The sequence below is a fragment of the Cibotium barometz genome, chromosome 60 (genome assembly GCF_041138505.1).
Source record: "Cibotium barometz isolate CiBa-2024 chromosome 60, ASM4113850v1, whole genome shotgun sequence".
Lineage (NCBI taxonomy): Eukaryota > Viridiplantae > Streptophyta > Polypodiopsida > Cyatheales > Cibotiaceae > Cibotium > Cibotium barometz.
The window spans coordinates 22,896,601-22,917,959 of NC_141105.1; the positions used below are offsets into that span (position 1 = coordinate 22,896,601).

At 49.0% G+C, this 21,359-nt stretch overlaps 1 protein-coding gene across 2 annotated transcripts in view; it reads right to left on the reverse strand.

Moving 5' to 3' along the window:
• The window catches only part of LOC147605138 (LEC14B protein-like), a 178,967-nt gene that overhangs the window by 65,460 nt on the left and 92,148 nt on the right, over positions 1–21,359 (reverse strand). For both annotated transcript variants that reach the window (XM_086794431.1, XM_086794432.1), the window contains exon 8: positions 6,692–6,859. In XM_086794431.1, coding sequence (XP_086650557.1) covers positions 6,692–6,859 — 168 coding nt within the window. The remainder of the gene's footprint in view (positions 1–6,691; positions 6,860–21,359) is intronic.

Below are 21,359 nucleotides of genomic sequence, written 5' to 3' on the forward strand. Positions count from 1 at the left end.
TGGCAAATATACTTCATGTTCCAAATATTACAAAGAACCTGGTTTCTGTTGGACAGATGGTTGAGCAGAGTCTGCAAGAGTTTAAGGCTGATTGTATGCACAAAGTATGTGAAGCATGCCAACTTAGTGAGTAGGCCAAACATGTTTTCCCACATGAAAAGCATGTCACTGCAAGGCCATTAGATGTTATACATTCAGATGTATAGAGACCAACCAAGACTACAACGATTGCAGGTTGCAGGTATTATGTTACATTCATTGATGACCACACTAGAAAAGTGTGGGTTTACTTCATGAAGGAGAAAAGTAAGGTGTTTACTCACTTTCAGAGATTTAAAGCCTTGGTTGAGAAGGAAAAAGGCATGCAAATAAAATACCTGAGATCAAATGGTAGGGGAGAATATGTCTCCAATGAGTTCAACGATTTTCTGAAAAAGCAAGGAATCAAGAGACACTTTACATGCAGGTAGGTACACTCCGCAATAGAATGGTGTTGCAGAAAGAAAAAATAGGCACACTGCAGAAGTGACACGTGCCTTGATAGCTGAAAAGAATATACCACATTCTTTTTGGACAGAAGCAGTAGCAACTGCTGTGTACATTATGAACAGGACACCCACTGCATTTGTTCATGGTATGAACCTTGAACAAAAGTTTACAGGCATAAGACCGGATGTGTCTCACTTGAAAGTATTTGGGTGTATTTCATATGTACATGTTCCCAATGAAGTAAAAACAAAGTTTGCACAAAAATGCATCTTTATTCGTTATGCTATGAAGTAGAAAGATTATAGATATTATAACCCTACCACTCATGAGATGGGAGTAAGCAAAGATGTTGTCTTTGATGAGATGAGTAGCTAGTATGCACCAGCGGTGAAGGCAACAAAGGATGCAAATGTAAGAAGTGTTGATGCTACACCACATGTAGTGTAGCAATCACAGGTGCTTAGTGGACTTGGAGAGTCCTCTAGCAGTGGATCCAATGTTAGTCCATGGTCAAGCAGGTTGAGGACAGATGTAGATACACATATATTACGCAAAAGGAAGAAAAAGGTAGATCAACCTTTTGTTCCCGCTCTGTCAGCAAGTCACTCATATGTGGATGGTGACCCTAGTGGCTTTGAGCAGAGCATTGATGAGGAGCTTGGCATTCCGTTTGTGGTTACTCCTGATGTAAGGGGAACTAGGGCTATTTTCAGGACACCTGGCAGTGATCCAAGTGTACACATGTCAACGAGGGTTAGGTACCCTATTGATAGATTGAGATATGATGGATATACAACCCATCATTATACTTACATGGTTAAAGCAATATAGGAGTTGGAGCCTACTTGTTTTGAGCAAGCACTTGGAAATAAGAAATGAAAAGATGCCATGAATGAGGAGATGGCAGCATTGGATGCAAATGCAACATGGGAGTAAGTGCCTTTGCCTAAGGAAAAGAAGGCAATTGGATGTAAGTGGGTGTATAAGGTCAAGCATAACGCTGATGGTTTAGTGAGCATGTATAAGGCAAGATTGGTTGCCAAGGGCTATGCACAGACTTATGGCATTGACTATGAAGAGACATTCAGCCCGGTTGCAAGAATGGCAACCGTGAGAGCTGTCATTGCTATGGTTGCAGCAAAGGGTTGGTCTTTACTTTAAATGGATGTAAAGAATATCTTCTTGCATGGTGATTTGCAAAGAGAAGTATACATGATGCACCCACTAGGTTATGAGAGTGATGCACACCCAAATTTTGTGCAGGTTACGCAAAGCCTTGTATGGCTTGAAGCAAGCACCCAGAGCATGGTCAAACAAAATTGGGGAGTATCTTGTTACCATTAGATTTCAGATATCCAATGCAGATTTTTCACTTAATGTGAAAAAGATAGATAGAGAGATCATGCTATTAGTCATCTATGTGGGATGACTTCATTATCATTAGTGATAGTGATGCTGCCATACATGATGTTACGAGACTTTTGGAGCAGAAGTTTGAGATCAAGGATTTGGGTGAGCTATGGTATTTCTTGTGGGAATAGAGGTGGTGATATCACTTTATGGCATTTTGTTATTACAGAGGCAGTATGGCTTGGACATGTCCAAGTATGGTATGACAGGCTGTAAGCCTATTTTAGTGCCATTGTAGCAGAACACAAAGCTTTCCCGAGATACAGGTGAGCTTTTGGAGAACTCCACTACATATAGGCGCATAGTGGGTAGCTTGATCTACATGAACATTACTAGACCAGACTTGAGCTATGTTGTTGGACTTGTGAGTCCGTTTATGCATGCCCCGAGGAAGCCACACTTAGATGCGGCTAGACGGATTCTTGGGTATATAAAGTCCATAGTTGACTATGGACTTTTCTATGAGGCTGGTATAGAAATACAACTACATGGGTACACAGATGCTGATTGGGCTGGTAGTGTTGCAGACGGGAGATATATCAATGGTTTTATGTTTTCATTTGGGAGTGCTGCTGTGAGCCGGAGCGGTAAGAAGCAGCCAATAAAGCATTGTCGAGTACAGAGGCAGAATACAAGGGTCCTACTATGGCAGCTTGTGAGGTAGCTTGGTTTCAAAAGCTACTTAGTGATATGAGTGAGCCCATGGATAGGGCAGTTGTCATTATTGTGATAACATGAGTAGCATACAATTGGCTAGTAGCCCAGTATACCATGCTAGAACAAAGCACATTGAGGTGCGGTATCACTTTGTGAGGGAGAAGGTTCTAGGATGTGATGTAGATCTAGTATATGTCAGTGTTGGGAGACTCACACACTCACACACAGCAATGCTTCCTAGAGATTAGGTTTAGATGCAGGGAGAAGAAGCTCACACAGAAGAGAGAGGCAGAGAGAGCTAGACACAAATTGTGTGGTGATCACAAAATGCAAGTCTAGCTCTCTCTCCCTCTCTCTTCTGTGTGAGCTTCTTCTCCCTGCATCTAAACCTAATCTACAGGAAGCATTGTTGGGTGTGAGTGTGAGAGTCCTCAAACAATTGGTATAGCTGGGCTACCCCCTCTGCCCATGCACTTTTTGGCGCCGGGTTCCTTCGGAAGCCCTGCGTTCTTCCGTCGCCTACGTCCGTCTGTCGCCACTACGGATTTCCGTCGCTGTAGTCCGTCCGACGGTCTCCGTCGAAGCTTCGCCGCCCGGTACAGCCTCCCAAAGGGGCAGAGCTAGTGGGGAGAGCTCCACCACCGCCCCGCTTGCCGGCCGCACTCGCAACACGCAAGGCGACCAAAGCGCAGATCCGCCCATCTTCGTCAAACGGCACCAACTCCATCTGTCCAAGCTCCGATCTGGTCGCCATCGCTGTCACGCCTCCGGCTTGGTTCTCCCGCCGGCGCCCACACAACCAATTTCCGTCACCGTCTACATCGACGGCACCCTCTACGTCCTACCGCCTACGACTGAGCCTGCCCACCTACCGCGACTGAGCCTGGCCGCCTACGACCTTCAGCCCTGCTTCAACGTCCCACCACTTCCACACTTGCAGTCCCGCCTTCTATACTTGGTCATCTCAAGTGGGTCACGTAATCTCACTTGCAGGTATTTTTATTTCAAAAAAAAAATTGTTGTAGACATTCTGGTGGAGATTCAGAGAATTTTGGGGGTTTGGCAAAATTCCCCTTCACATGGAAAATTGAAGGAAGCAGACTTCTCAATTTGATGCACAATTGTCAAAAATTGCAAAAAATTGAACATGCTACTTTGGTTGGAATTTGGAGGTTTTTCAAATTAAGTTCAAAATCAGCAAATTAAGCCTCTTCTAGTTGCAAAAATTGGGGCTTTTGTGAAAATTGGGCAATTGATTGCACATAGAAGCAATTCCAGTGCATAAAAATTAGGGCTTTTCAGTTTGGAGCATGTAATTGGGGATTATAGTGGTGATTTGTCACATATGTATACACATTGTGTAATTGGACAATTTGGTGCACGTTTATACTTGCTTCAGGTTGCAGACAATAATTTGCACAGGACATTTGGTTGCTTGGCAGTGCACATTAGTGCTTGGTTTGCCTGCGCGTGTATTTTGTCGACATGGCTCAAAATGCTACACATGTATTTGGTGTGCTCACCCAGGAGGATAAGTTGGATGGATCAAACTACTCCCTTTGGAGTTTTATGATCCGTAATTTGCTAGTAGCCAAAGGGCTTTGGGGCATCGTGTGTGGTGACGACACATGCCCACTTACCATACAACCAACAACGCCTCAAAGGGGAGGTGCTCAAAGAGCTCCTGAGGTAGAACTTGCTCCCACACAAGAGCAGAAGAGATGGGACCCTAGGGATACACAGGCCATGTCCTTGATAGCCCTTTCAATGAAAAGATCTATTATTCCACACATTCGGTCTTGCAAGACATCGAAGCTTGCATGGGACACATTGGAAGCAATGTATCAGGTACGCAACAAGGCAAGAGTTGCTTACTTGAAGAGGCAATTGAATCTTCTTTCTATGGATGAGGGTGACTCCATGTCAGATCATCTCACCAAAGTGAAAGATTTGCAGGAACAATTGCTCAACATTGATGAGGTTATCCCAGACAGACAGCTGATCACCAACACTCTTCATTCTTTACCACCTTCCTACTTGGGCTTTCACACCACTCTCAAACTCTCTATGAGAGGAGATGGTGATCTCGTCACTTTTGAAGAGCTGGTGGGTTTACTCTTGTAGGAAGAGCAAACAAGAGCAAACCTATCTAGCAACCGTGGTGGAAACAAGGCATTTACAGCCAAGGATAAGGGTAAAGCAAAGAGCTTTAAGCATGGGGGACAACAGTCTAGTAAGGCTGGTCATAGACAGCCCTCTTATGGTGGTGAAAAGTCTGACAAAAGGGGATGCAAACAAGCCTAAAAAGAAGGGCAAATGTCACTATTGCCATAAGCCTAGCCACTACATCAATGAATGTAGAAAGCGGATTGCAAAAGAGAAAAAAAGTTGCAAGCAATGTAGTAGCAAACTCTTCTGATGACAAAGCACAGCAATCGGCTAATGTAATTCCAGAAGAGTACACTTTTTTGGTCACATGCACTAGTGACACACCAAGTGCATGTGACTGACATCTTCATGAAGGCATTGGGCATAGAGAAGCTTCATAGGTTTAGGAGCTTACGTAGAGTGCAGTGTGTGGAGTGTTGAGATATTTAGCTCAACTAGTGCTATGGCACATGACCCGCCTGCGTGATAGCTCAAGTTCTGCCAGTTACACCAATAACAGTCGTTGCCACCAACCACCACAGGTGCCAGTCACTTGGCAGGCCCTTACAGTCCACCTTTGTACCACCCGCCAATCCCGGCACCCACCTACACCTAACAAGCCCCTCCCTCACCATCAAGCCTTCCACCTATCATCCCCAATCCTCCAGCTGCCACCCTCATGGAAACCCACCTAGTCCACCTCCACCCCGCACACGGCTAGTCCTCTGTTATAAATGTGGTGAGTATGGTCACTACCAAAGTAAATGCCTCTTGCCTACAGGATCACCACCTTGCCACTACTGCTCAGGCTCCAAACATGACTATACCCACACAAAAGACCTAGCACCTCTGCTTCTCCATCCACCGACTTCACTTTTTCAACAGAACACCTTGCCTCAGTGGGAGAAGGAGCACACCCCTTGTTAGCACATCAGTCCCAATCGCTTCCCATGCTTCCTTAGGAGTCTCGCCCTCACCACCCACTCCAATCACCGTCGGTGATTGGAGTGGGTGGGGGGTCAATCACCGTCGGTGATTGACCCCCCACCTACACAGAGATCACCCATGCCAAAAAGAAGGTTCTAGAAGCAACTTCCACTGATGACTGAAGAAAAGTCTGCAGATGCATCTCCTCCTTCCCGCAATATTGTGGACCATGCATTCCTACAAGCATACAAGGATCTTCTGACTACACCATAGGAGACTGCTATACATCCCGACTCACCATCAGCACTGTCACCTATCCCAAGGCCATCAACACCCTAAATTCACTCCCTTCTTCGAGGCTGCCGGATGTGCCCCTTCATGATCTACTTCAGTGGAGCACCGAGGTCTGCCAACAACTTGCAACACTCCTCACTCAATGAGTCCACCGGCTCCTCTTATTGGTGTGTGACTGGGGGCATGTGACGCTGCGACCTTCATGGGGATAGGCACATTCACTGCAACTCTCACCGACTACCGGAGCCCCCACCTGCTGACAGTCCATATCAATGGCACGTCACTTTCTAGTGCAACCATAGACAACGGGTTTGGAGTCAACTTGATGCCTAAGTTGCACGCTCAACCTGCCAACTTCTGTGTACGGATGGCCGACCAAAGTGAGGTCACTCCCCTAGGCCTAGTAGAGGGAGTACCAGTGTAAATGGATGGTGCTCAATTTGTTCTTCACTTTGTGGTCATATGCCTTCCAGTGATTAAGTGTGGATATGGGCAGTGTAGGGTCAAATGCTAAAGTGAGGCAGGACAAGTGATTCTCATAGAGGTAAAGTGTCAAAAACCAGTAGGAAAGTTTTTAAGAAAACAAGAAAAAGCAGAGCATTCACTCAATTCCAAAAAGGCAGCAAAAGGGAAGGGAAATAAGAGATTGCTAGATTCACATCCAAGTTTGGACAGGTAAGCTGAGCAAAGCTAAAACAGTGCAAATAGTGGCATAACCCAGCAGAATGCTTAGTACAATGATGAGGGTAGAGATGCATGAACGTACGTGAAGATCGGGGAAAAGTAGCATCGAATGAGTGTACGCAAAACACGATGCCCTTTGTAGGTCATAAGTGACTGGTCGTAAGGATGCTTGATGTCCTTTCCAACTCCCGGATAATCCATCCACCTGTAGTCCCAGCTGTATGATGGAATCTTCTTTCCTTTTAATTTGCTGCAAAACACATGAAACATGGCAAACTCATCAGGCTGAAAACATCTTTGAAGAACTCTAGCTCTCACATACATTGCTTTACATTTTATTGAATAACAGAAGCAAGGAGAAGCTAGTGGGAATCTTTTATCACAATGACCCAGCATAGAAAAAAACAATATCCGATTCTTAGGACCTAAATTGCACCAGATCGATGCTGAAGTGACGACGTGCTGAAGTGATGTGAACCTGTGCTGCTGCCCCCACCTGCCCTCTGTTGCCTCCGCCTGTTTCTTTGCTGCTCCCGCCTGCCTCTGCTGCCTTCGCCTGCCCTTCTGCTGCCTTCGCACCCCCCGTCGCCTGCCTAACTTCTGCCCTTCGCTAGCCTTTCAATCCACCGCCTGCCTTCGCCTGCCCCTTTTGCTGCCCCCGCCAGCCCCCCTTTTGCTGCCCCGCCTGCCCTTTAGCTGCCCCCGTCTGCCCCCATCAGCCCCTCTGCTGCCCCCCGCCTGCCCCCTTTTGCTGCCCCGCCTCCCCCTTTGCTGCCCACCCCCTGCCTTATTCTGTCCCCGCCTGCCCCTCTGCTGCCCCCGCCTGCCCCTTTTCCCTTGCTTCCCCAGCTGCTCCCCGCCTTTGCCCCCCTTCCTCTGCTCCCGTTTTCCCAGCAGCTATTTTATCTGGATTCAAGTCGGCCGCCCACTTTTCTTGATTGGTCTTATGGCTTTTTCTGCCGCAGCCAATCTCTCATCACCCCCACTGGCCAGGAGAATCTTCAATTTTTCACAAGACGAGCTCACCTTTCTTCAGCACGACATTGACCTTGAGGTCCAGACTACCCTTGTTGCGAGAGTTTATGGTTCCCACCCTTCTCGTTCACAGGCCCGTGAATGGCTTCTAGCAGCTCTCCCTTCGCAGCTGCTTGTGCACTTTCAGGATACTCGTTTACTTGGTCGAGGCTTCTTCTAGGTGGACTTTCATTCTTAAGAAGCTACTTCTCAAGCTTTGTCTAGCAGCCCCTTTCCTCTTGGACCTAGAAAGATTTTCTTCTTTCAGTACCACGTGGGCTTTGATCCAGTGGTGGAGGATCAGCGCCTTACCCCGGTCTCACTACGGTTCCCTGCTCTTCCTCAGTCCTATTGGAAGCTTTTAGCTTCCATAGGGGCATCCTTTGGCCAGGTTCTAGAGGTACCAATCCTCCCGAGCTCTCCCGCCTCAGCTTCCGCGGCCGTTACCGCCACTCTTGATGGTGTACCTCCTTGTGCTTGTTCCTGATCCATCGATTACTGATGATCATGTTATGCTTTAGAGACTTGACGGATCTCATTTCCGCCAGAGGATGGAGATTGCAGGCAGACCTGACCAGTGTCGGATTTGTCGTCGCTCGACAGGGTCACATTGCTAGAGATTGTCCCAGATCGAGGGGCCATGCTAGGAGGCGGCGTGGTCCTGCCCATCACAGGCCTTCTGCAGATGCCGAGACTCCAGCTGCTCCTTGGCCACAGCAGACCACACAGCGTTGGGTTGTGGTTAGGGATGGCAGGCACCCTCGGACCCCCGTACCTGCCCCTTCACCCACACTCCCTGTGGAGCACCCTAACCCCTATGCAGCTCTTGCCTCACAGGATGTTGATCCTTTTTTGGAGGATGAGGACTTGCAGGCACATGATCTGAATCCCTCACAGGAGGATGCTGCATTACAGGATGATTGCACCCTTGAGGATGATGTTGCACATTCGCATTGTCATGGTACCTCTCCAGTTCTAAGGACTGGCCCTGGCTTTTCCCCGGAGTGGGAGAGAGAGGTAAGGTTTACATCGTCAGATTTTCCCTCCCTTACCTATGCGAGATGTACTTCCGCCTCTAAAGGGGGTCCTTCGTCGACCACAAGATCTGGTCGTTCCTACTCTGAGACTTTATGAGGATTGTCTCTTGGAACATTCAGGGTCTTGGGGGTTCTTTTCCGCGTCGATCGAAACAAATTGTAAAAACCCAACTTCATTGTGCAGTCACAGGTGGACCTATGGATATATTGCTCTTGCAAGAGCATAAACTGGATGCTAGTCTCAGTGTGGGAGATCAGGCAAGCTTCTCTCGGGACACACCTTTTGGTCACCGGCTGCTGGTACCAAGGGTGGTGTTTGTATCTCTGTTTCAGCTTTGATCTTGCCTTGCATCATTGGACATGGTGTCATTTTGCCTGCGAGAGCGCAGTGGATCCTTCTTATGCAGGGTACTACACGCATTCGTATTCTCAACCTCTATACTCCTAACCATAGAGGTGAGAGGATTGCATTTTGGAAATCTCTCACTACATTGATGCCTCTTGCCGACCATTGGATTATTGGTGGGGATTTTAACATGGTTGAGATGCCAACGGATAAAAGAGGTGGACATGAGGGCTTGGTGCATCCTCTTGAAAGAGCGTCTTGGGAGAGGTTTATACTCTCATTCATGGTAGCGATTGTTGGCATGAGGATGACATTTTGAGGATTCCATCCACTCTTCTTTATTCATGGTCTAGCAGGAGAAGAGATGTAGGATGTATCTATGCACGGTTAGACAGATTTTACGTGGATGATTGGGTGCTTGACAGAGGTGGACATACTTTGATTGCTACAAGCACCTCCAAATCGATCATTGCCTAGTGGTTTTATGTATTAGAGATCCAAATTGCCATGGATCAGCACCCCATGCACGCATCCGTGATCATTTGTTTTCAGATGCAGAACTATCGCGTCGTATGCTTGATATTTGGAGATCTCATGACTTCTTATTATTACAGGCATCTCAAAGCCTGGCCTCTGCTCTCTGTGATATTAGTGACATGTGCCCTATCTAAGAGGCAAGAGGCCTTGGACTTAGAAAGGGCTATTAGACGTAGATTGGCTGCCTTGCAGAAAGAGCACGAGAAACATCCTCATGCTCAATGGGTTGCAGATTCTTTATGTACTATTAGAGCAGAACTTCGTCACTCTCTTGAGCAGCGCGTGGAGTATCGTTTCCATGCCCAGGAATCCTTTTGGACACAGATGGGTGGCAGATGTAACAAACATTTCTTTGCTTCTCACAGCCCATCTCATGCCAGAGATAGTGTCAGGAAGTTGCAGGATTCACATGGCACTCTTCACTCAGATCCTCTCATGGTTAGACAGATTGCCACTGATTTCTATTGCCAGCTTCTTAGTACTGAGCCGCATTCTGATCTAAGACACAGGGCACAGAGGAAGGTTTGGAATGCATTGCCACATTTGATCACCGAGGAGATGTGTGCCGCTTTGGATGCCCCTTTTTCTATGCAGGAGTTCAGTCATGCTCTTCATGCCTTACCTCATGGTAAGTGTCCAGGGGAGGATGGCCTCTCCCCTGTTTTTTTCACTACTTTTTGGGATGAGATTGGGGCTGAGATAACATCGGCTTTGCAGGAGATGTGGGACACAGGTTCTATGCCTTCTTCTCTCACTGAGGGGCTTATTTATCTTATTCCTAAGAGCGGGGATAAGACATTGATTGGCCAGTGGAGACCTATCACCTTACTTGGGACTACCTATAAGATTCTTGCTAAGGCAGTGAGCATCAGATTTGTAGCCAATTTTGCATGATGTTATTCATGATACCCAGAATGGATTCTTACACGGCAGGAGCATCTTTGATAACATTTTCTCAATTTGGGAGGCCGTCGAATGGGCTAAAGCGAGCAATCAGCCCTTAGCCATTCTGCTCTTGGATTTTGAGAAGGCCTATGATAGAGTGGATCGGGACTTTCTTGAGGGTACTCTTAGTCATATGGGCTTCTCTCAGAGATGGATCAAGGGAGTTTCATGCATGTATCGTGATGCCCACAGTAGAGTTCTTGCTTGCGGTGATAGAGGAGAGCCGTTTCAGATTTCTCGCTCAGTACGACAGGGCTGCCCATTAGCCCCTTTATTATATATCATAGTTGCAAAGGCCATGAGCATCTTTCTCCGCTCCACTGCTGGTATTTCAGGATTGAGGTTGTCTCTTCGTAGTCATGAGGAGTTGGTTGACTCTGAGTTAGCTGATGACACAGCCCTGTTTTTGGAGGCTTCACATATATGCTTATGTTCCTTCCGGGTAGCACTAGAGGAGTTCTGTTTGGCAGCAGGGGCACTCATTAATTGGCACAAATCTGTTGGTTTTTGGGTTAGTGATTCACCGAGAGTTGATTGGGGTGCAGAGCTTGGTTTTACTTGGATCAGCAGAGGATGTACTGCTAGATATTTGGGATGCCAAGTTGAGATTGATATTTCTCCTGCACAACAGTTTGCTCCGGTACTTATGAGTATCCGGAAGAAGCTCCTCCATTGGAGCTCCAGGAGATTAGATTTAGCCTCCAGAGCTTTGGTGGCTAATCAGGTTTTGCTTGCCTCAGCTTGGTTTATTGCCTCTTGTTGGTGCTTCTCTCGTGCCTGCATTGGCCAATTGCGGAGATTGATCCGAGATTTTCTCTGGTCAGGCTTGGATGGCACCTCAGACACTCGTGCCAGGGTAGCTTGGCTCACAGTTATTCAGCCCAAAAGAGAGGGGGGCTTGAATATTATCGATCCGGATGTTCAATGCAGGGCGTTGCTTTGCAAACTTGTGGTCAGAGGTTTCCTACCAGGCACTGAGCCTTGGAAGGATTTTTTCTTGTCTCAGATTTCCAAATGTACACCCAGGGTCGGGAGAGACTGGATGCCCAACCCACGTTTTTTGTTCACAGAGGCTGATATTAGGGCACCATCTTTCCCTCTTATTGCAGCCATTGTCAGAGCATGGAGAAGCATGAGATATTTTTTGCGACAAAGGCATCCTAGGTCTTTGGACGAGGCTGACCGACAACCTATTATGTGGAACGAGTTCATTAGGGATGAGGCTGGTTGGCCACTTGGTGCATCTCGTTATATGCAATGGTCACGATGGGAGAGATGCGCATACATAGTTCTTGCTTGGAAGACCTTTAAGAGTCTTCCAGAGGATCCGAGAGCTACATCCACTCAGCATCTTAGGGGCTCTCGCATTCATATTGATCAGATTGCTACAGCTATTCCGCATGAGTGGCTTTCTGGGACCTTTCACAGAGACTATCATCCGAGTTGGCTAGGAGTTTTTTCGAGGATAGGCATACCTTTGCAGGTCATTGCTCTGCCAGGCCAGGAGGATACAGATTTCCTCATGTATTCTATCATGCCTGGTGGGAGATTGAGGAGATGTAGTATGGAGGAGATCATACCAAACACTAGGCTTAGTCCAGTGAGGATTGTTGGTCGCTCGGGGAAGCACTAGTTCATTGACCCTTCTCCTTAGATAGTGACTCATGGCTCTTGGTGTTTGTGGCTATATGGTGGCAGTCCTATCAGATATCTTCAGTGGGATCCAGGAGAGTAGGAGTGGATTGATGCCTTCGATCCTTTGAAAAGCCTTCCTTTTTTCAGTTTCACTGTTCGGAATGCCAGGCTTCTCCTCACTCGACAGATGGATAGGATCCCTACTCTCAGGCCTCAATGGGAGAGCTATGATATTTCTCCAGTGATGTAGCGTAGATATTCGCATAGACTTTGGCACTCATACAGAAGGAGCCAAATTTCTCATTTCTTTTGGTTATTCTTACATGGTGGTCTCCCCACCAATCAGTGGAGATCAGTTTTCGGTGTAGCACCTTCCTGTCCTAGATGTGCGGCAGATTCTGAGTCCGTACAACATTGTCTATGAGGGTGCAGCATTGCACACCAGATTTGGGGTCCTATAGCCCAACGTATGGGCAAATTGAGTGACCGAGCCATGCATGTGACTTGGGGGGCAGTTGCTTGGCTCTCCCAGTCCGGTCCGCAACTTTTTTATGAGGGCAGTGGTACAGATTCTGTTTTTTTCATTCGTAGAGGTATTGCCCTGCATGGTTTATTGCAAGATGTTCCTCACTCTGATTATACACCCCCTAGACAGAGGATTGACACCAGTTGGGAGATTATTGCCACTATTACAGCATGGCAGATCTGGAGAGCTAGATGCACGGAGGCTATTGAGGGTGTCCAGATTTTTGGGTCTCAGTGCATTAGTACTATATGGGGTGATATCATCCACACTCTTATGGCTACTTGGACTCGCATTCAGGGGCCCTCTCATTCTGCGCAGGCGAAGCGTGTGATATTTATGCGGGAATGGGACCATGGCATCTTCTTTTCCTCTAGTACCACATATCTTACACGGCATCATGATGCTCCTCAGTGGTTGAAATCACCTTACATATTGGGGTGATTCTATTCTCTTCCGGCTTATAGCTGTGATTGTTGTATGTTTTTTTCATACTTAATAGAAGTCTCTTTCTTAAAAAAAAAAAAAAACAATATCCACACTCCTCCCTTCAAGCATTTCAACACTAAACAAAAACACAGCTGATGTAAGATGATCTTGTACAGTTCTACAGCAATATGCAATAGGAATATGCACGATAGCACGAGCTGGATACAGACTTGCTAGACTGCAGCACTAACCAAACCTCTGGAAGCTAGCTGGACACTGGGTAAGCTATCTTCTCTGCTCTCTCTTGCAACTCAAGGCCCATGAGACAAAATAAGGGGAGGGCCCACTTAGTCTTGGGGTTCTATAACCGTGTATTTAACCCATAGGATCTCAATCCTTATGCAATTGTGAAACATGCATTCATCCTTCTAAGTTGGTCATACTTATAATTTGTAGACCTAATCGATCCCTTGAATCCTTCTAATTAGCCCCGAAAGTCCTTTCAAATGTGGGAAGATTAATCCAAACTAGTTTCGTATTATAGGTTTTATCTAGGTCTACCTTGACCCCTTTTTCCCACTTACAAATCTCTGATTTTTAAGGGTCTCTTTGCTGTTTTTTTTTTTTTTTTGACTGGCCTTGGGCCCAAGATCCTCCCGTAGTTACCGTTTTTCACTACTCGTAAGCGCGCCCGTAGGCACTTTTTTATCCGCCTGTAGGTGATGCTGCCAAGGAAGCACCTTGTGGGGTTTTGAAACCAAGACCTCGTAGTCCTAGGCAAACACCTTCACCACTTGAGCTATCACTTCATTGGCCTCTTTGCTATAATTTTTGATGATATAAAACCTGCAAAATCAGCCCTTCAACCCCTTTGACAAACCCCCAAAGACAGTGTTCCAATATCCATCTCGAGGTATTTACAAAATACCAAATCACATACTAAAACTGAAACCTTGTCAAGAACTTCACTTATATTCTCTGATTTTAAACACTTCCTGCACTTTTTTGAGCTCATTAATATTCCATAAGTGCCTAATTAATATGTTCTTCAACCTCCAAAAAGAAGTTTCATAATGTATAAGATATTACTATAAGAAAATTACCCCCCCAATTTCTGTTAGTTTGAATGTAAAAATCTTATTTTCCCTTCCAATTTGCTGATATCTTTTAGGGGTTTCCTGCAATTTTTCTGAGATACAAGACCCTCAAATCTTCTCCTCCATCCCCTTATTCAATCCCAAAAAAAGTAAACTTAATTTGGAACTATAGAGATTAAGTTATGCTTATCTTGCAACTTTCAATTGTCTCACAGGTTGACAAGTGTCCATGGAGTTTATTTCATCTTGCGACTCTTTGACCATGAGGGATGCGCCATGAGCTTGCTACACCACTACATGCAACGGCTTAGGGTAACCCTAAAGGCTTTTATACCACATATTTTCTCTAGGAATTCCAAAAGCCCTATATATAGCAAAAAGCCACATAGCCTACCTTAACAAGTGTGAGAGAGAGAAAAAGAAGCTCTCCTCCCCTCCATGCCAAGCGTTGGTGGCCTCGGGCTGTGTGCGCTGCCTCATGGGCTGCGCTTGGGAGTGTGCTGATGCCTCCTCGTTTTATGGGCTCCTTGTGGGCTATGTGTGGTTCCCTTACTCCATGTTGGGAGCCTTGGTTGGGATCCTTAGCTCCCTTGGCTCTCGGTCCAGTTGCTGTTGTTGTAGGAGAACGTCACGAAAAAACGCTCCCTTAACTACTCCAAATGATGAGCCAACCAGCCCCTATGAATTTGATTTCTCTCCATCAAATAATGCACAACTAATCTTGGGCTCCATGCACCAGTTTAACTGAGGGGCTAACTACTCCAACTCTTATTCACCATAGAAAATGTGGAGTTAACCCCTACATCAAAACTTTTCGACTAATAATTAAATCCTTTCTATAAGTGTTGGGAAATTCGAAGGTCCACTATATTGTGATCAACGGTTCTTAACTTGTTAAAGAAATCCCTCATACTTCAACTTTACAGCGCCATTTTAGGACACAACCCATTTCCAGCAGGCATTGTTTCACTTTGGTGCTTCATGTTGCAAACCTCTCTCTCTCTCTCTCTCTCTCTCTCTCTCTCTCTCTCTCTCTCATGATGAGACACCATCAGCTGTGTACTATGTTTTGGTCTCATAGGCCACCTTGGCCTTTCGCAAACGTTAATATATCTTTCTTTCTCTCACACCTCGCCTAAGAGGAGTTACTTTGGCCTCCGCACTCCAGCGTGCCATCTATTGGGGGCTGATGCTACTCTCATGTTTCTATGTTCCTATTTTCCATGATGAGTTTCCATGGACAGTTTTGTATCACCCCAGTGAGATAGATATGTTTATGTTTTGTTTTTGTTTTATTTTCCATTCTGACGAGATATGCCATGGACATTATTGTATCGCTTTGGTCTCATAGGCCTATTGGGTCTTAAGTAGATGCTTAATATATCTTTCTCTCTCTCTCCCACTGCCCACAATAGTTCCTCTACTACGACAGCAGAGCCCACCACCCGTACCCATGCTCCAACTCCACGCCCCAGAGGAGTTCTTAGCGAGAGAGCTCGATCCATTCTGCGAGCCAGATGTCCCCGGCCTAGAGCATCAGGTCCCTCCACCACAGAGACAGATTCGTGAGGTTCACCACCGACATGGCATGCTCCCATCATAGAGGCCTGACATTCACTCAACCATCAGATCGGTTCTAGCGGAGGCGGGTATCGTCATTAGCTGATCACAACATATCTCACTCTACACAAGATCACTTTTTGATCACATGTACTATCAGATGTTTTCATTTTCAGTTTTCCATGGCTTAATATATCCATGGTACCATTGTATTACCTTTGGTCTCATAGGCCCTTGGGGTCTTCTGTAGACGTTAATATAACTTTCTTTCTTTCTTTCTCTCCAATGGCTGGAATTAGTAGTATATGATTGCACATCTATAGCATGCTAGACATTAACTGCATAGTGAGCTGTGTATGACTGGGATTAGCTTTTCATTTCAGTTTTTCTTTCCATGATACTCAGGACATGGACTTGTTGTATACAGATTTGTCTCATAGGCCAATCTAGCTTTCCGTAGACGTTAATATATCTTTTCTTTCTTTCTTTCTTTCTTTCTTTCTTTCTTTCTTTCTCTCATGAACCTGAAATCATGAATGGTCCCACGTTCAGTGGCGGGCACTTCGTGGCCCAAATGATGCCACCGTAGTTGGACCACTTGTAAATGTGCAACCTTGGGACTGCCAAGGGATCAATCAATCGATCAATCAGTTTAGTGAATGAGTGCAATTGTTCTTGTTTTTTATTGCCATGTTGTCACTATCGCTTGGGTGCACGTCGAGCATAGTGTCTTGCCAGTGTGTGAGTGCATAGTGGAGGGGGCAGTGTAACCGCACGTCTCCCGCAAGTGAACCAGTGACACAGACGGTGAACCCGTGACACAGACACATCTTCCTAACGAAGTGCAACTCCTGGAGGCATATTGCCATAGAGTGAATCCATGACACAAACAATGTCACAAAACCTAGTGTGTCAGGCAACAAGGTCGGCTACAGGTAAGCTAAAAATTTGGCAATCTTGCAGGGGACTCTCAACTAACAAGAGTTCCCATGAGTTCTAGAAACTAGTGTGCATGCCCAATACATGCTCTCGGGTTGGGTCATCAAGTCCACTAAAAAGGCCCTTGTCCATTTGTTTTGGTACAGTCGTAGGAAACCCACTTTCGACTTTGTGCCTCCCCGTAGCCCACCTCCACCCCTACCCTTACCTTTACTCATGGCCAATGTAAATCTGGATGGAATTGAACCCCTAGCCACCGTGCTGGGACATGTAAACGTCAAGTTGCCAATGTTCAAAGGAACTACCTCAGAAGATGCCGACGACCTTGTGTGGCGCTTCCTGGCCATGTGCAGGAGCAGAGGGTTGGACAGGAAGGATGCCTACGTGGTACTCTTTCCTTCCACTTTGGAGAGGTCGGCTGACAAATGGTTACAGTCAATTTCCAATGAACTACCTTGGCAACTGGATAGTCCTGCGTGACACCTTCTCAAGAACCTTCTGTCCAAGCAATTATGAGGACCGGGTGTTGCAAGAACTGTCTTTGAGCTCATGACATGGGCGACAGTCCTGGTGGCCCACTTGCCTGCCCCTCCAAGTGACTTCCAGGCTCTTCTGTGCACCACTCAACAAAAGATCTTGGAGAGCCCCACGTGCCACCTTGTGGGAATTCCAAGAACTTGCCGCTCACACGTCTCTTGTTTGAAGGTGATGGCAACGGAAGGGCTTACACTCTGAGGTCCACAACCACTGCCAATGGCATAGTGACCAAGCTCCAAATAGACTTGGAAACTCTCAAGCTCCACAATGCCCACAAGGAGAAGACCATCTCAAACGTGAGCTAGAAGCTCTCAAGCTCCAAGAGGCTAAGCAAGAAGAGGGTAGCCTTGCCCACCTCCAAAAGGAGATAGAAGAGCTCAAGGCTCAACAAGAAGCCAAGAGAATAGTTTGGTGTGCCATCTATCAAACTGTCGGTCACACTCCAAGAAGGAGATATTGCGATTTCTGTGAGAAAGGTGGTCATGAGAGGATAAAGACTGCTACTACCTTAAGGGGTTCCACCAGTTGCACCAACAACAACCACCATTCCCACCGATAGCTTCCAGTCACTTGGTAGGCCCTTACACTCCTATGTACCAACCGCTAATTCCGGCCCCACCTACACCCAACAAGCCCCTCCCTCACCATCAAGTCTTCCACCTCTCATCCCCAATCGTCCAGCTGCCACCCTAGCAACAACCCCCAGATCTCACCCACCTCGTCCGCCTCAACCCCACACACGGCTCGTCCTCCGTTACAGGTGTGGTGAGTATGGTCATTACCAAAGCAAATAACCCCTACCTAAAGGATCACCACCTTGCCCCTACTGCACAGGCTCCAAATATCAACTTCTTCTTCTCCACCTGCGGACTTCACTCACTTTTCCGACAGCACACCTCGTCTCGGTCCTCGTCTCGGTGGGAGAGGGAGCATACCCCTTGTCACCACATCCTGTCCTAATCACCTCCCTTCCTTCCTTAGGAGTCTCACCCTCACCACCCACTCCAACCACCGTGGGTGATTGACCCCCCACCTACATAGTGATCACCCGTGCGCAAAAGAAGGCTCTAGAAGTACCATCCATTGAAGAAAAGTCTGCAGATGCACTCCTTCCCGCAATATTGTGGACCATGCATTGCATACAAGGATCTCGGGACTACACCACAGGAGACTACTATGCATCCTGACTCACCATCACTATTGTCACCCATCCCAGAACCATCGCCACCCTCAATGCAATCCCTTCTTCAAGGCTAGCGACCAAAAGTGCCCCTTCATGATCTACTCGAATAGAGTGCCAAGGTCTGCCAACAACTTGCAGCACTCCTCACTCAATGGAAAAGAAGAGTCTACCAACTCCTCTTAGTAGTGCGCACACCAAGTGGCAAGGCACAAGGTCCAATTTACTGCACCAGGGCTTAATGATGTTGCGACTGTGATCTGCGCCTGCGAGCTCCACCTCCCCCCCTCCCGCTGCTTCTCGCCGTCGCGCCCCCCTCTCCCCCCCGCCTGTCCCCCGCCTTCTCCTCCGTCCTCTCCCCCGCCTCCTTCCTCGCTCCCTTCCTCGCCATCTCTCCCCCGCCTTCTGCCTCGCATCCTCCCCCGCCTTCCTCCTCGCATCCTCCCCCGCCTCCTTCCTCGCATCCTCCCCCGCCTTCTTTCCCCCCCCCTGCCTTCTCCTCCTCCGCCTCCTTCCACGTTTCCTCCCCCGCCATCCCCCCCCCCCCCCCCCCCCCCGCCCCGCCTTCTTCCTCGCTTCCTTCCCCCGCCATCTCTTCCCCCGCCTCTCTACCCCCCACGCCTCCTTCTCCTCCGCCTCGCTTCTCTCCTCCGCCATCTCTGCCCCTTCCGCCTTCTCCTCCGCTGCGCGGCTCTTCCCCCCCGCCTTCTCCCTCTCCTCCCCTTCCGTCTCGCCCCTCCCCCCACCGCTAGCTCCCCCGCCCCAGCTCCCCCCCTCCCCCCCCCCCCCCCCCCCGCCCCGCCCCCGCTATCCTGTAACCTTCCGCCTCTCCTCTTCCTCGCAGGGCTGTGTCGCTCCCGTTGGTGACCCCGGGTTCTGGCCTTTTCCCTCTGGAGGACTCCATGGAAGCCGCTCCAACTACCCCTGCCGATTCCGGTCTCCGTCTGGAGTTCACAGCTGAAGATCATCAGTTGTTTGTTTCCACAGTTTCCGCTCTTGAGGCCTCCTCCTTGGTCTGCAAGATAGTGGGTAGCCGTCCGATGCGGAGAGAGCTTCGCGACCTTCTGCAAGGCAGCCTTGTTGGCGTGCCTACCAAGATCGTCAGCGTAGATTTTTTGGGACGTGGCTACTACCAGGTGGATTTCGAGTCCCCTCAAGCAGCTCAGATGGTGCTGGCTCGGAGCCCCATTGCCCTCCGCTCTTCCCGGGCGTTCCTGGCGCGATGGACTCACGGTTTCGACCCCGCTTCTGACCCGCTAGCAGGCGCGACAGGTTTTCCCGTCACTATCTGCTTTCCTGGACTCCGTAGGGAGTACTTGCCCCTCTTGTCATCCATTGGCAAGGCGTTCGGGCAGGTGGTGGAGACGCCTCAGACAGCGGCTTCAGTGATAGCTCGGGCAGCAGGACTCCCGGCCATTCGTGTTGTGGTTCCGTCACACCGGAGTCCCTGCTGAAGACGATCCTCCTCCCTTGTCTTTCTGGAGGACATCTGCTACAGCGCGTTGAGTATTCGGGCCTCCCCAGCCAGTGCTACACCTGTCGGGAGATGGGCCATCTCGCACGCGCCTGTTCTGGCAACAAGGGGGTTCATCCTTCACGCTATGCCGCCTCTGGACCCCCTGCAGGAGACCCGAGGGGTGGCCATCCACCTCAGAGACCGGACATCCCTGGCTCGCCTCAGCAGGCGCCATCATCTGACGAGCAGGTCCCGGCGGAGGATGCCGCGCAGACCCAGGAGGCTGGCGGATGGCAGGAGGTTCGCCGGCGGAAAAGCCCGGCCCGCAGGGACCGTCGCAGACGCCGCCTGGCGGACAGGCTGGCGGACAGGCGACTCCGGCTGGCGTCCAGGCACCTACCCGCACGTATGCTCCAGTCAGGGATAGGCGGCCAGCAGGTCCCACCCCGATGGACGAGGATTCAGACTCAATGCCCGTTGAGGCCGCCAGTGGAGCCTCCCACGTGGAGACCCCGCTCCCGCCTCCCCCCGCGGGGGGCCCCGCCCCCTCCATGGAGCAGATTCCTGAGGATCCTGGGCCGCACTCTGCGACCCCCGGCTCCTCTTCCCCTCACCCGGAGAGCACTCCTTCCACCCCCCCCTCTCCCCCCCCAGCCCCCCCCCTCCCGCCTCCCCCGGCGGCCCCCCCTGACACCTATCCCCTGGCAGACGCCTCTCCATCCTCTCCTCGCTCTCCTCCCTCCTCTCCGCGAGCCCCCATCCCTCCCTCGGCCTCTCCAGGATACTTCGCCAGACCACCCACTGCCCCGGGGCAGCGCAGCTAGGTAGGCCAGAGTTCTGTCCAGCGGCGGCTGTTCCACCGCCACTCCGGGCCGGTGGAGATGGCGATCCTAGCTTCGCCCGCCACAGAGTTCTCTCCAGCAGCCCCTGGGGGGCCCCCGCGAGTGATGGGGCTCCCAGTGGATTACGGTTTTTTCAGGTGTCTCCAGCTGGATGCTGGCCCGTTCGAGACACTGGTCACGCCCTTGCGAGTTTGCGTGGTGTGCCATCCCTCTCGTTCTCCTTCAGTGGTGAGCAGCATGGTGGCCTTCTCCTTTCCTCTCAGTGTTGCCCCAGACACAGCATGGGATTGCAACTCTGTAGAGGAAGTTTTGCGTGATCAGATACTGGAGTTTTCTCACCACTTCAGTGACTTGGGGCTCACGGACTTATTGCAGACCCGATTACACTCAACCCGCATGAGCTTGTTTGGTATAGGAGATTGGCGGGCGGATCCGGTCCACACCTCAGTTGAGGCGGTGCTTCTGATTCTCCTCCATGCCGCCCCGAGGGTGCAGCCTACCTTTAGATACATATATGCAGAGGATTGGTCTCACGCCTATGCCCTGGACAGGGCGAAGGCGGAGTGGGACTGGACACAGAGACAGGTCACCCTCTTTTTGGAGAGACTCCGCACCCGGACAGACAGTGACTATTCTCCCTCCAAGCCGGCGCCCAAGACTCACAGAGTGGAGG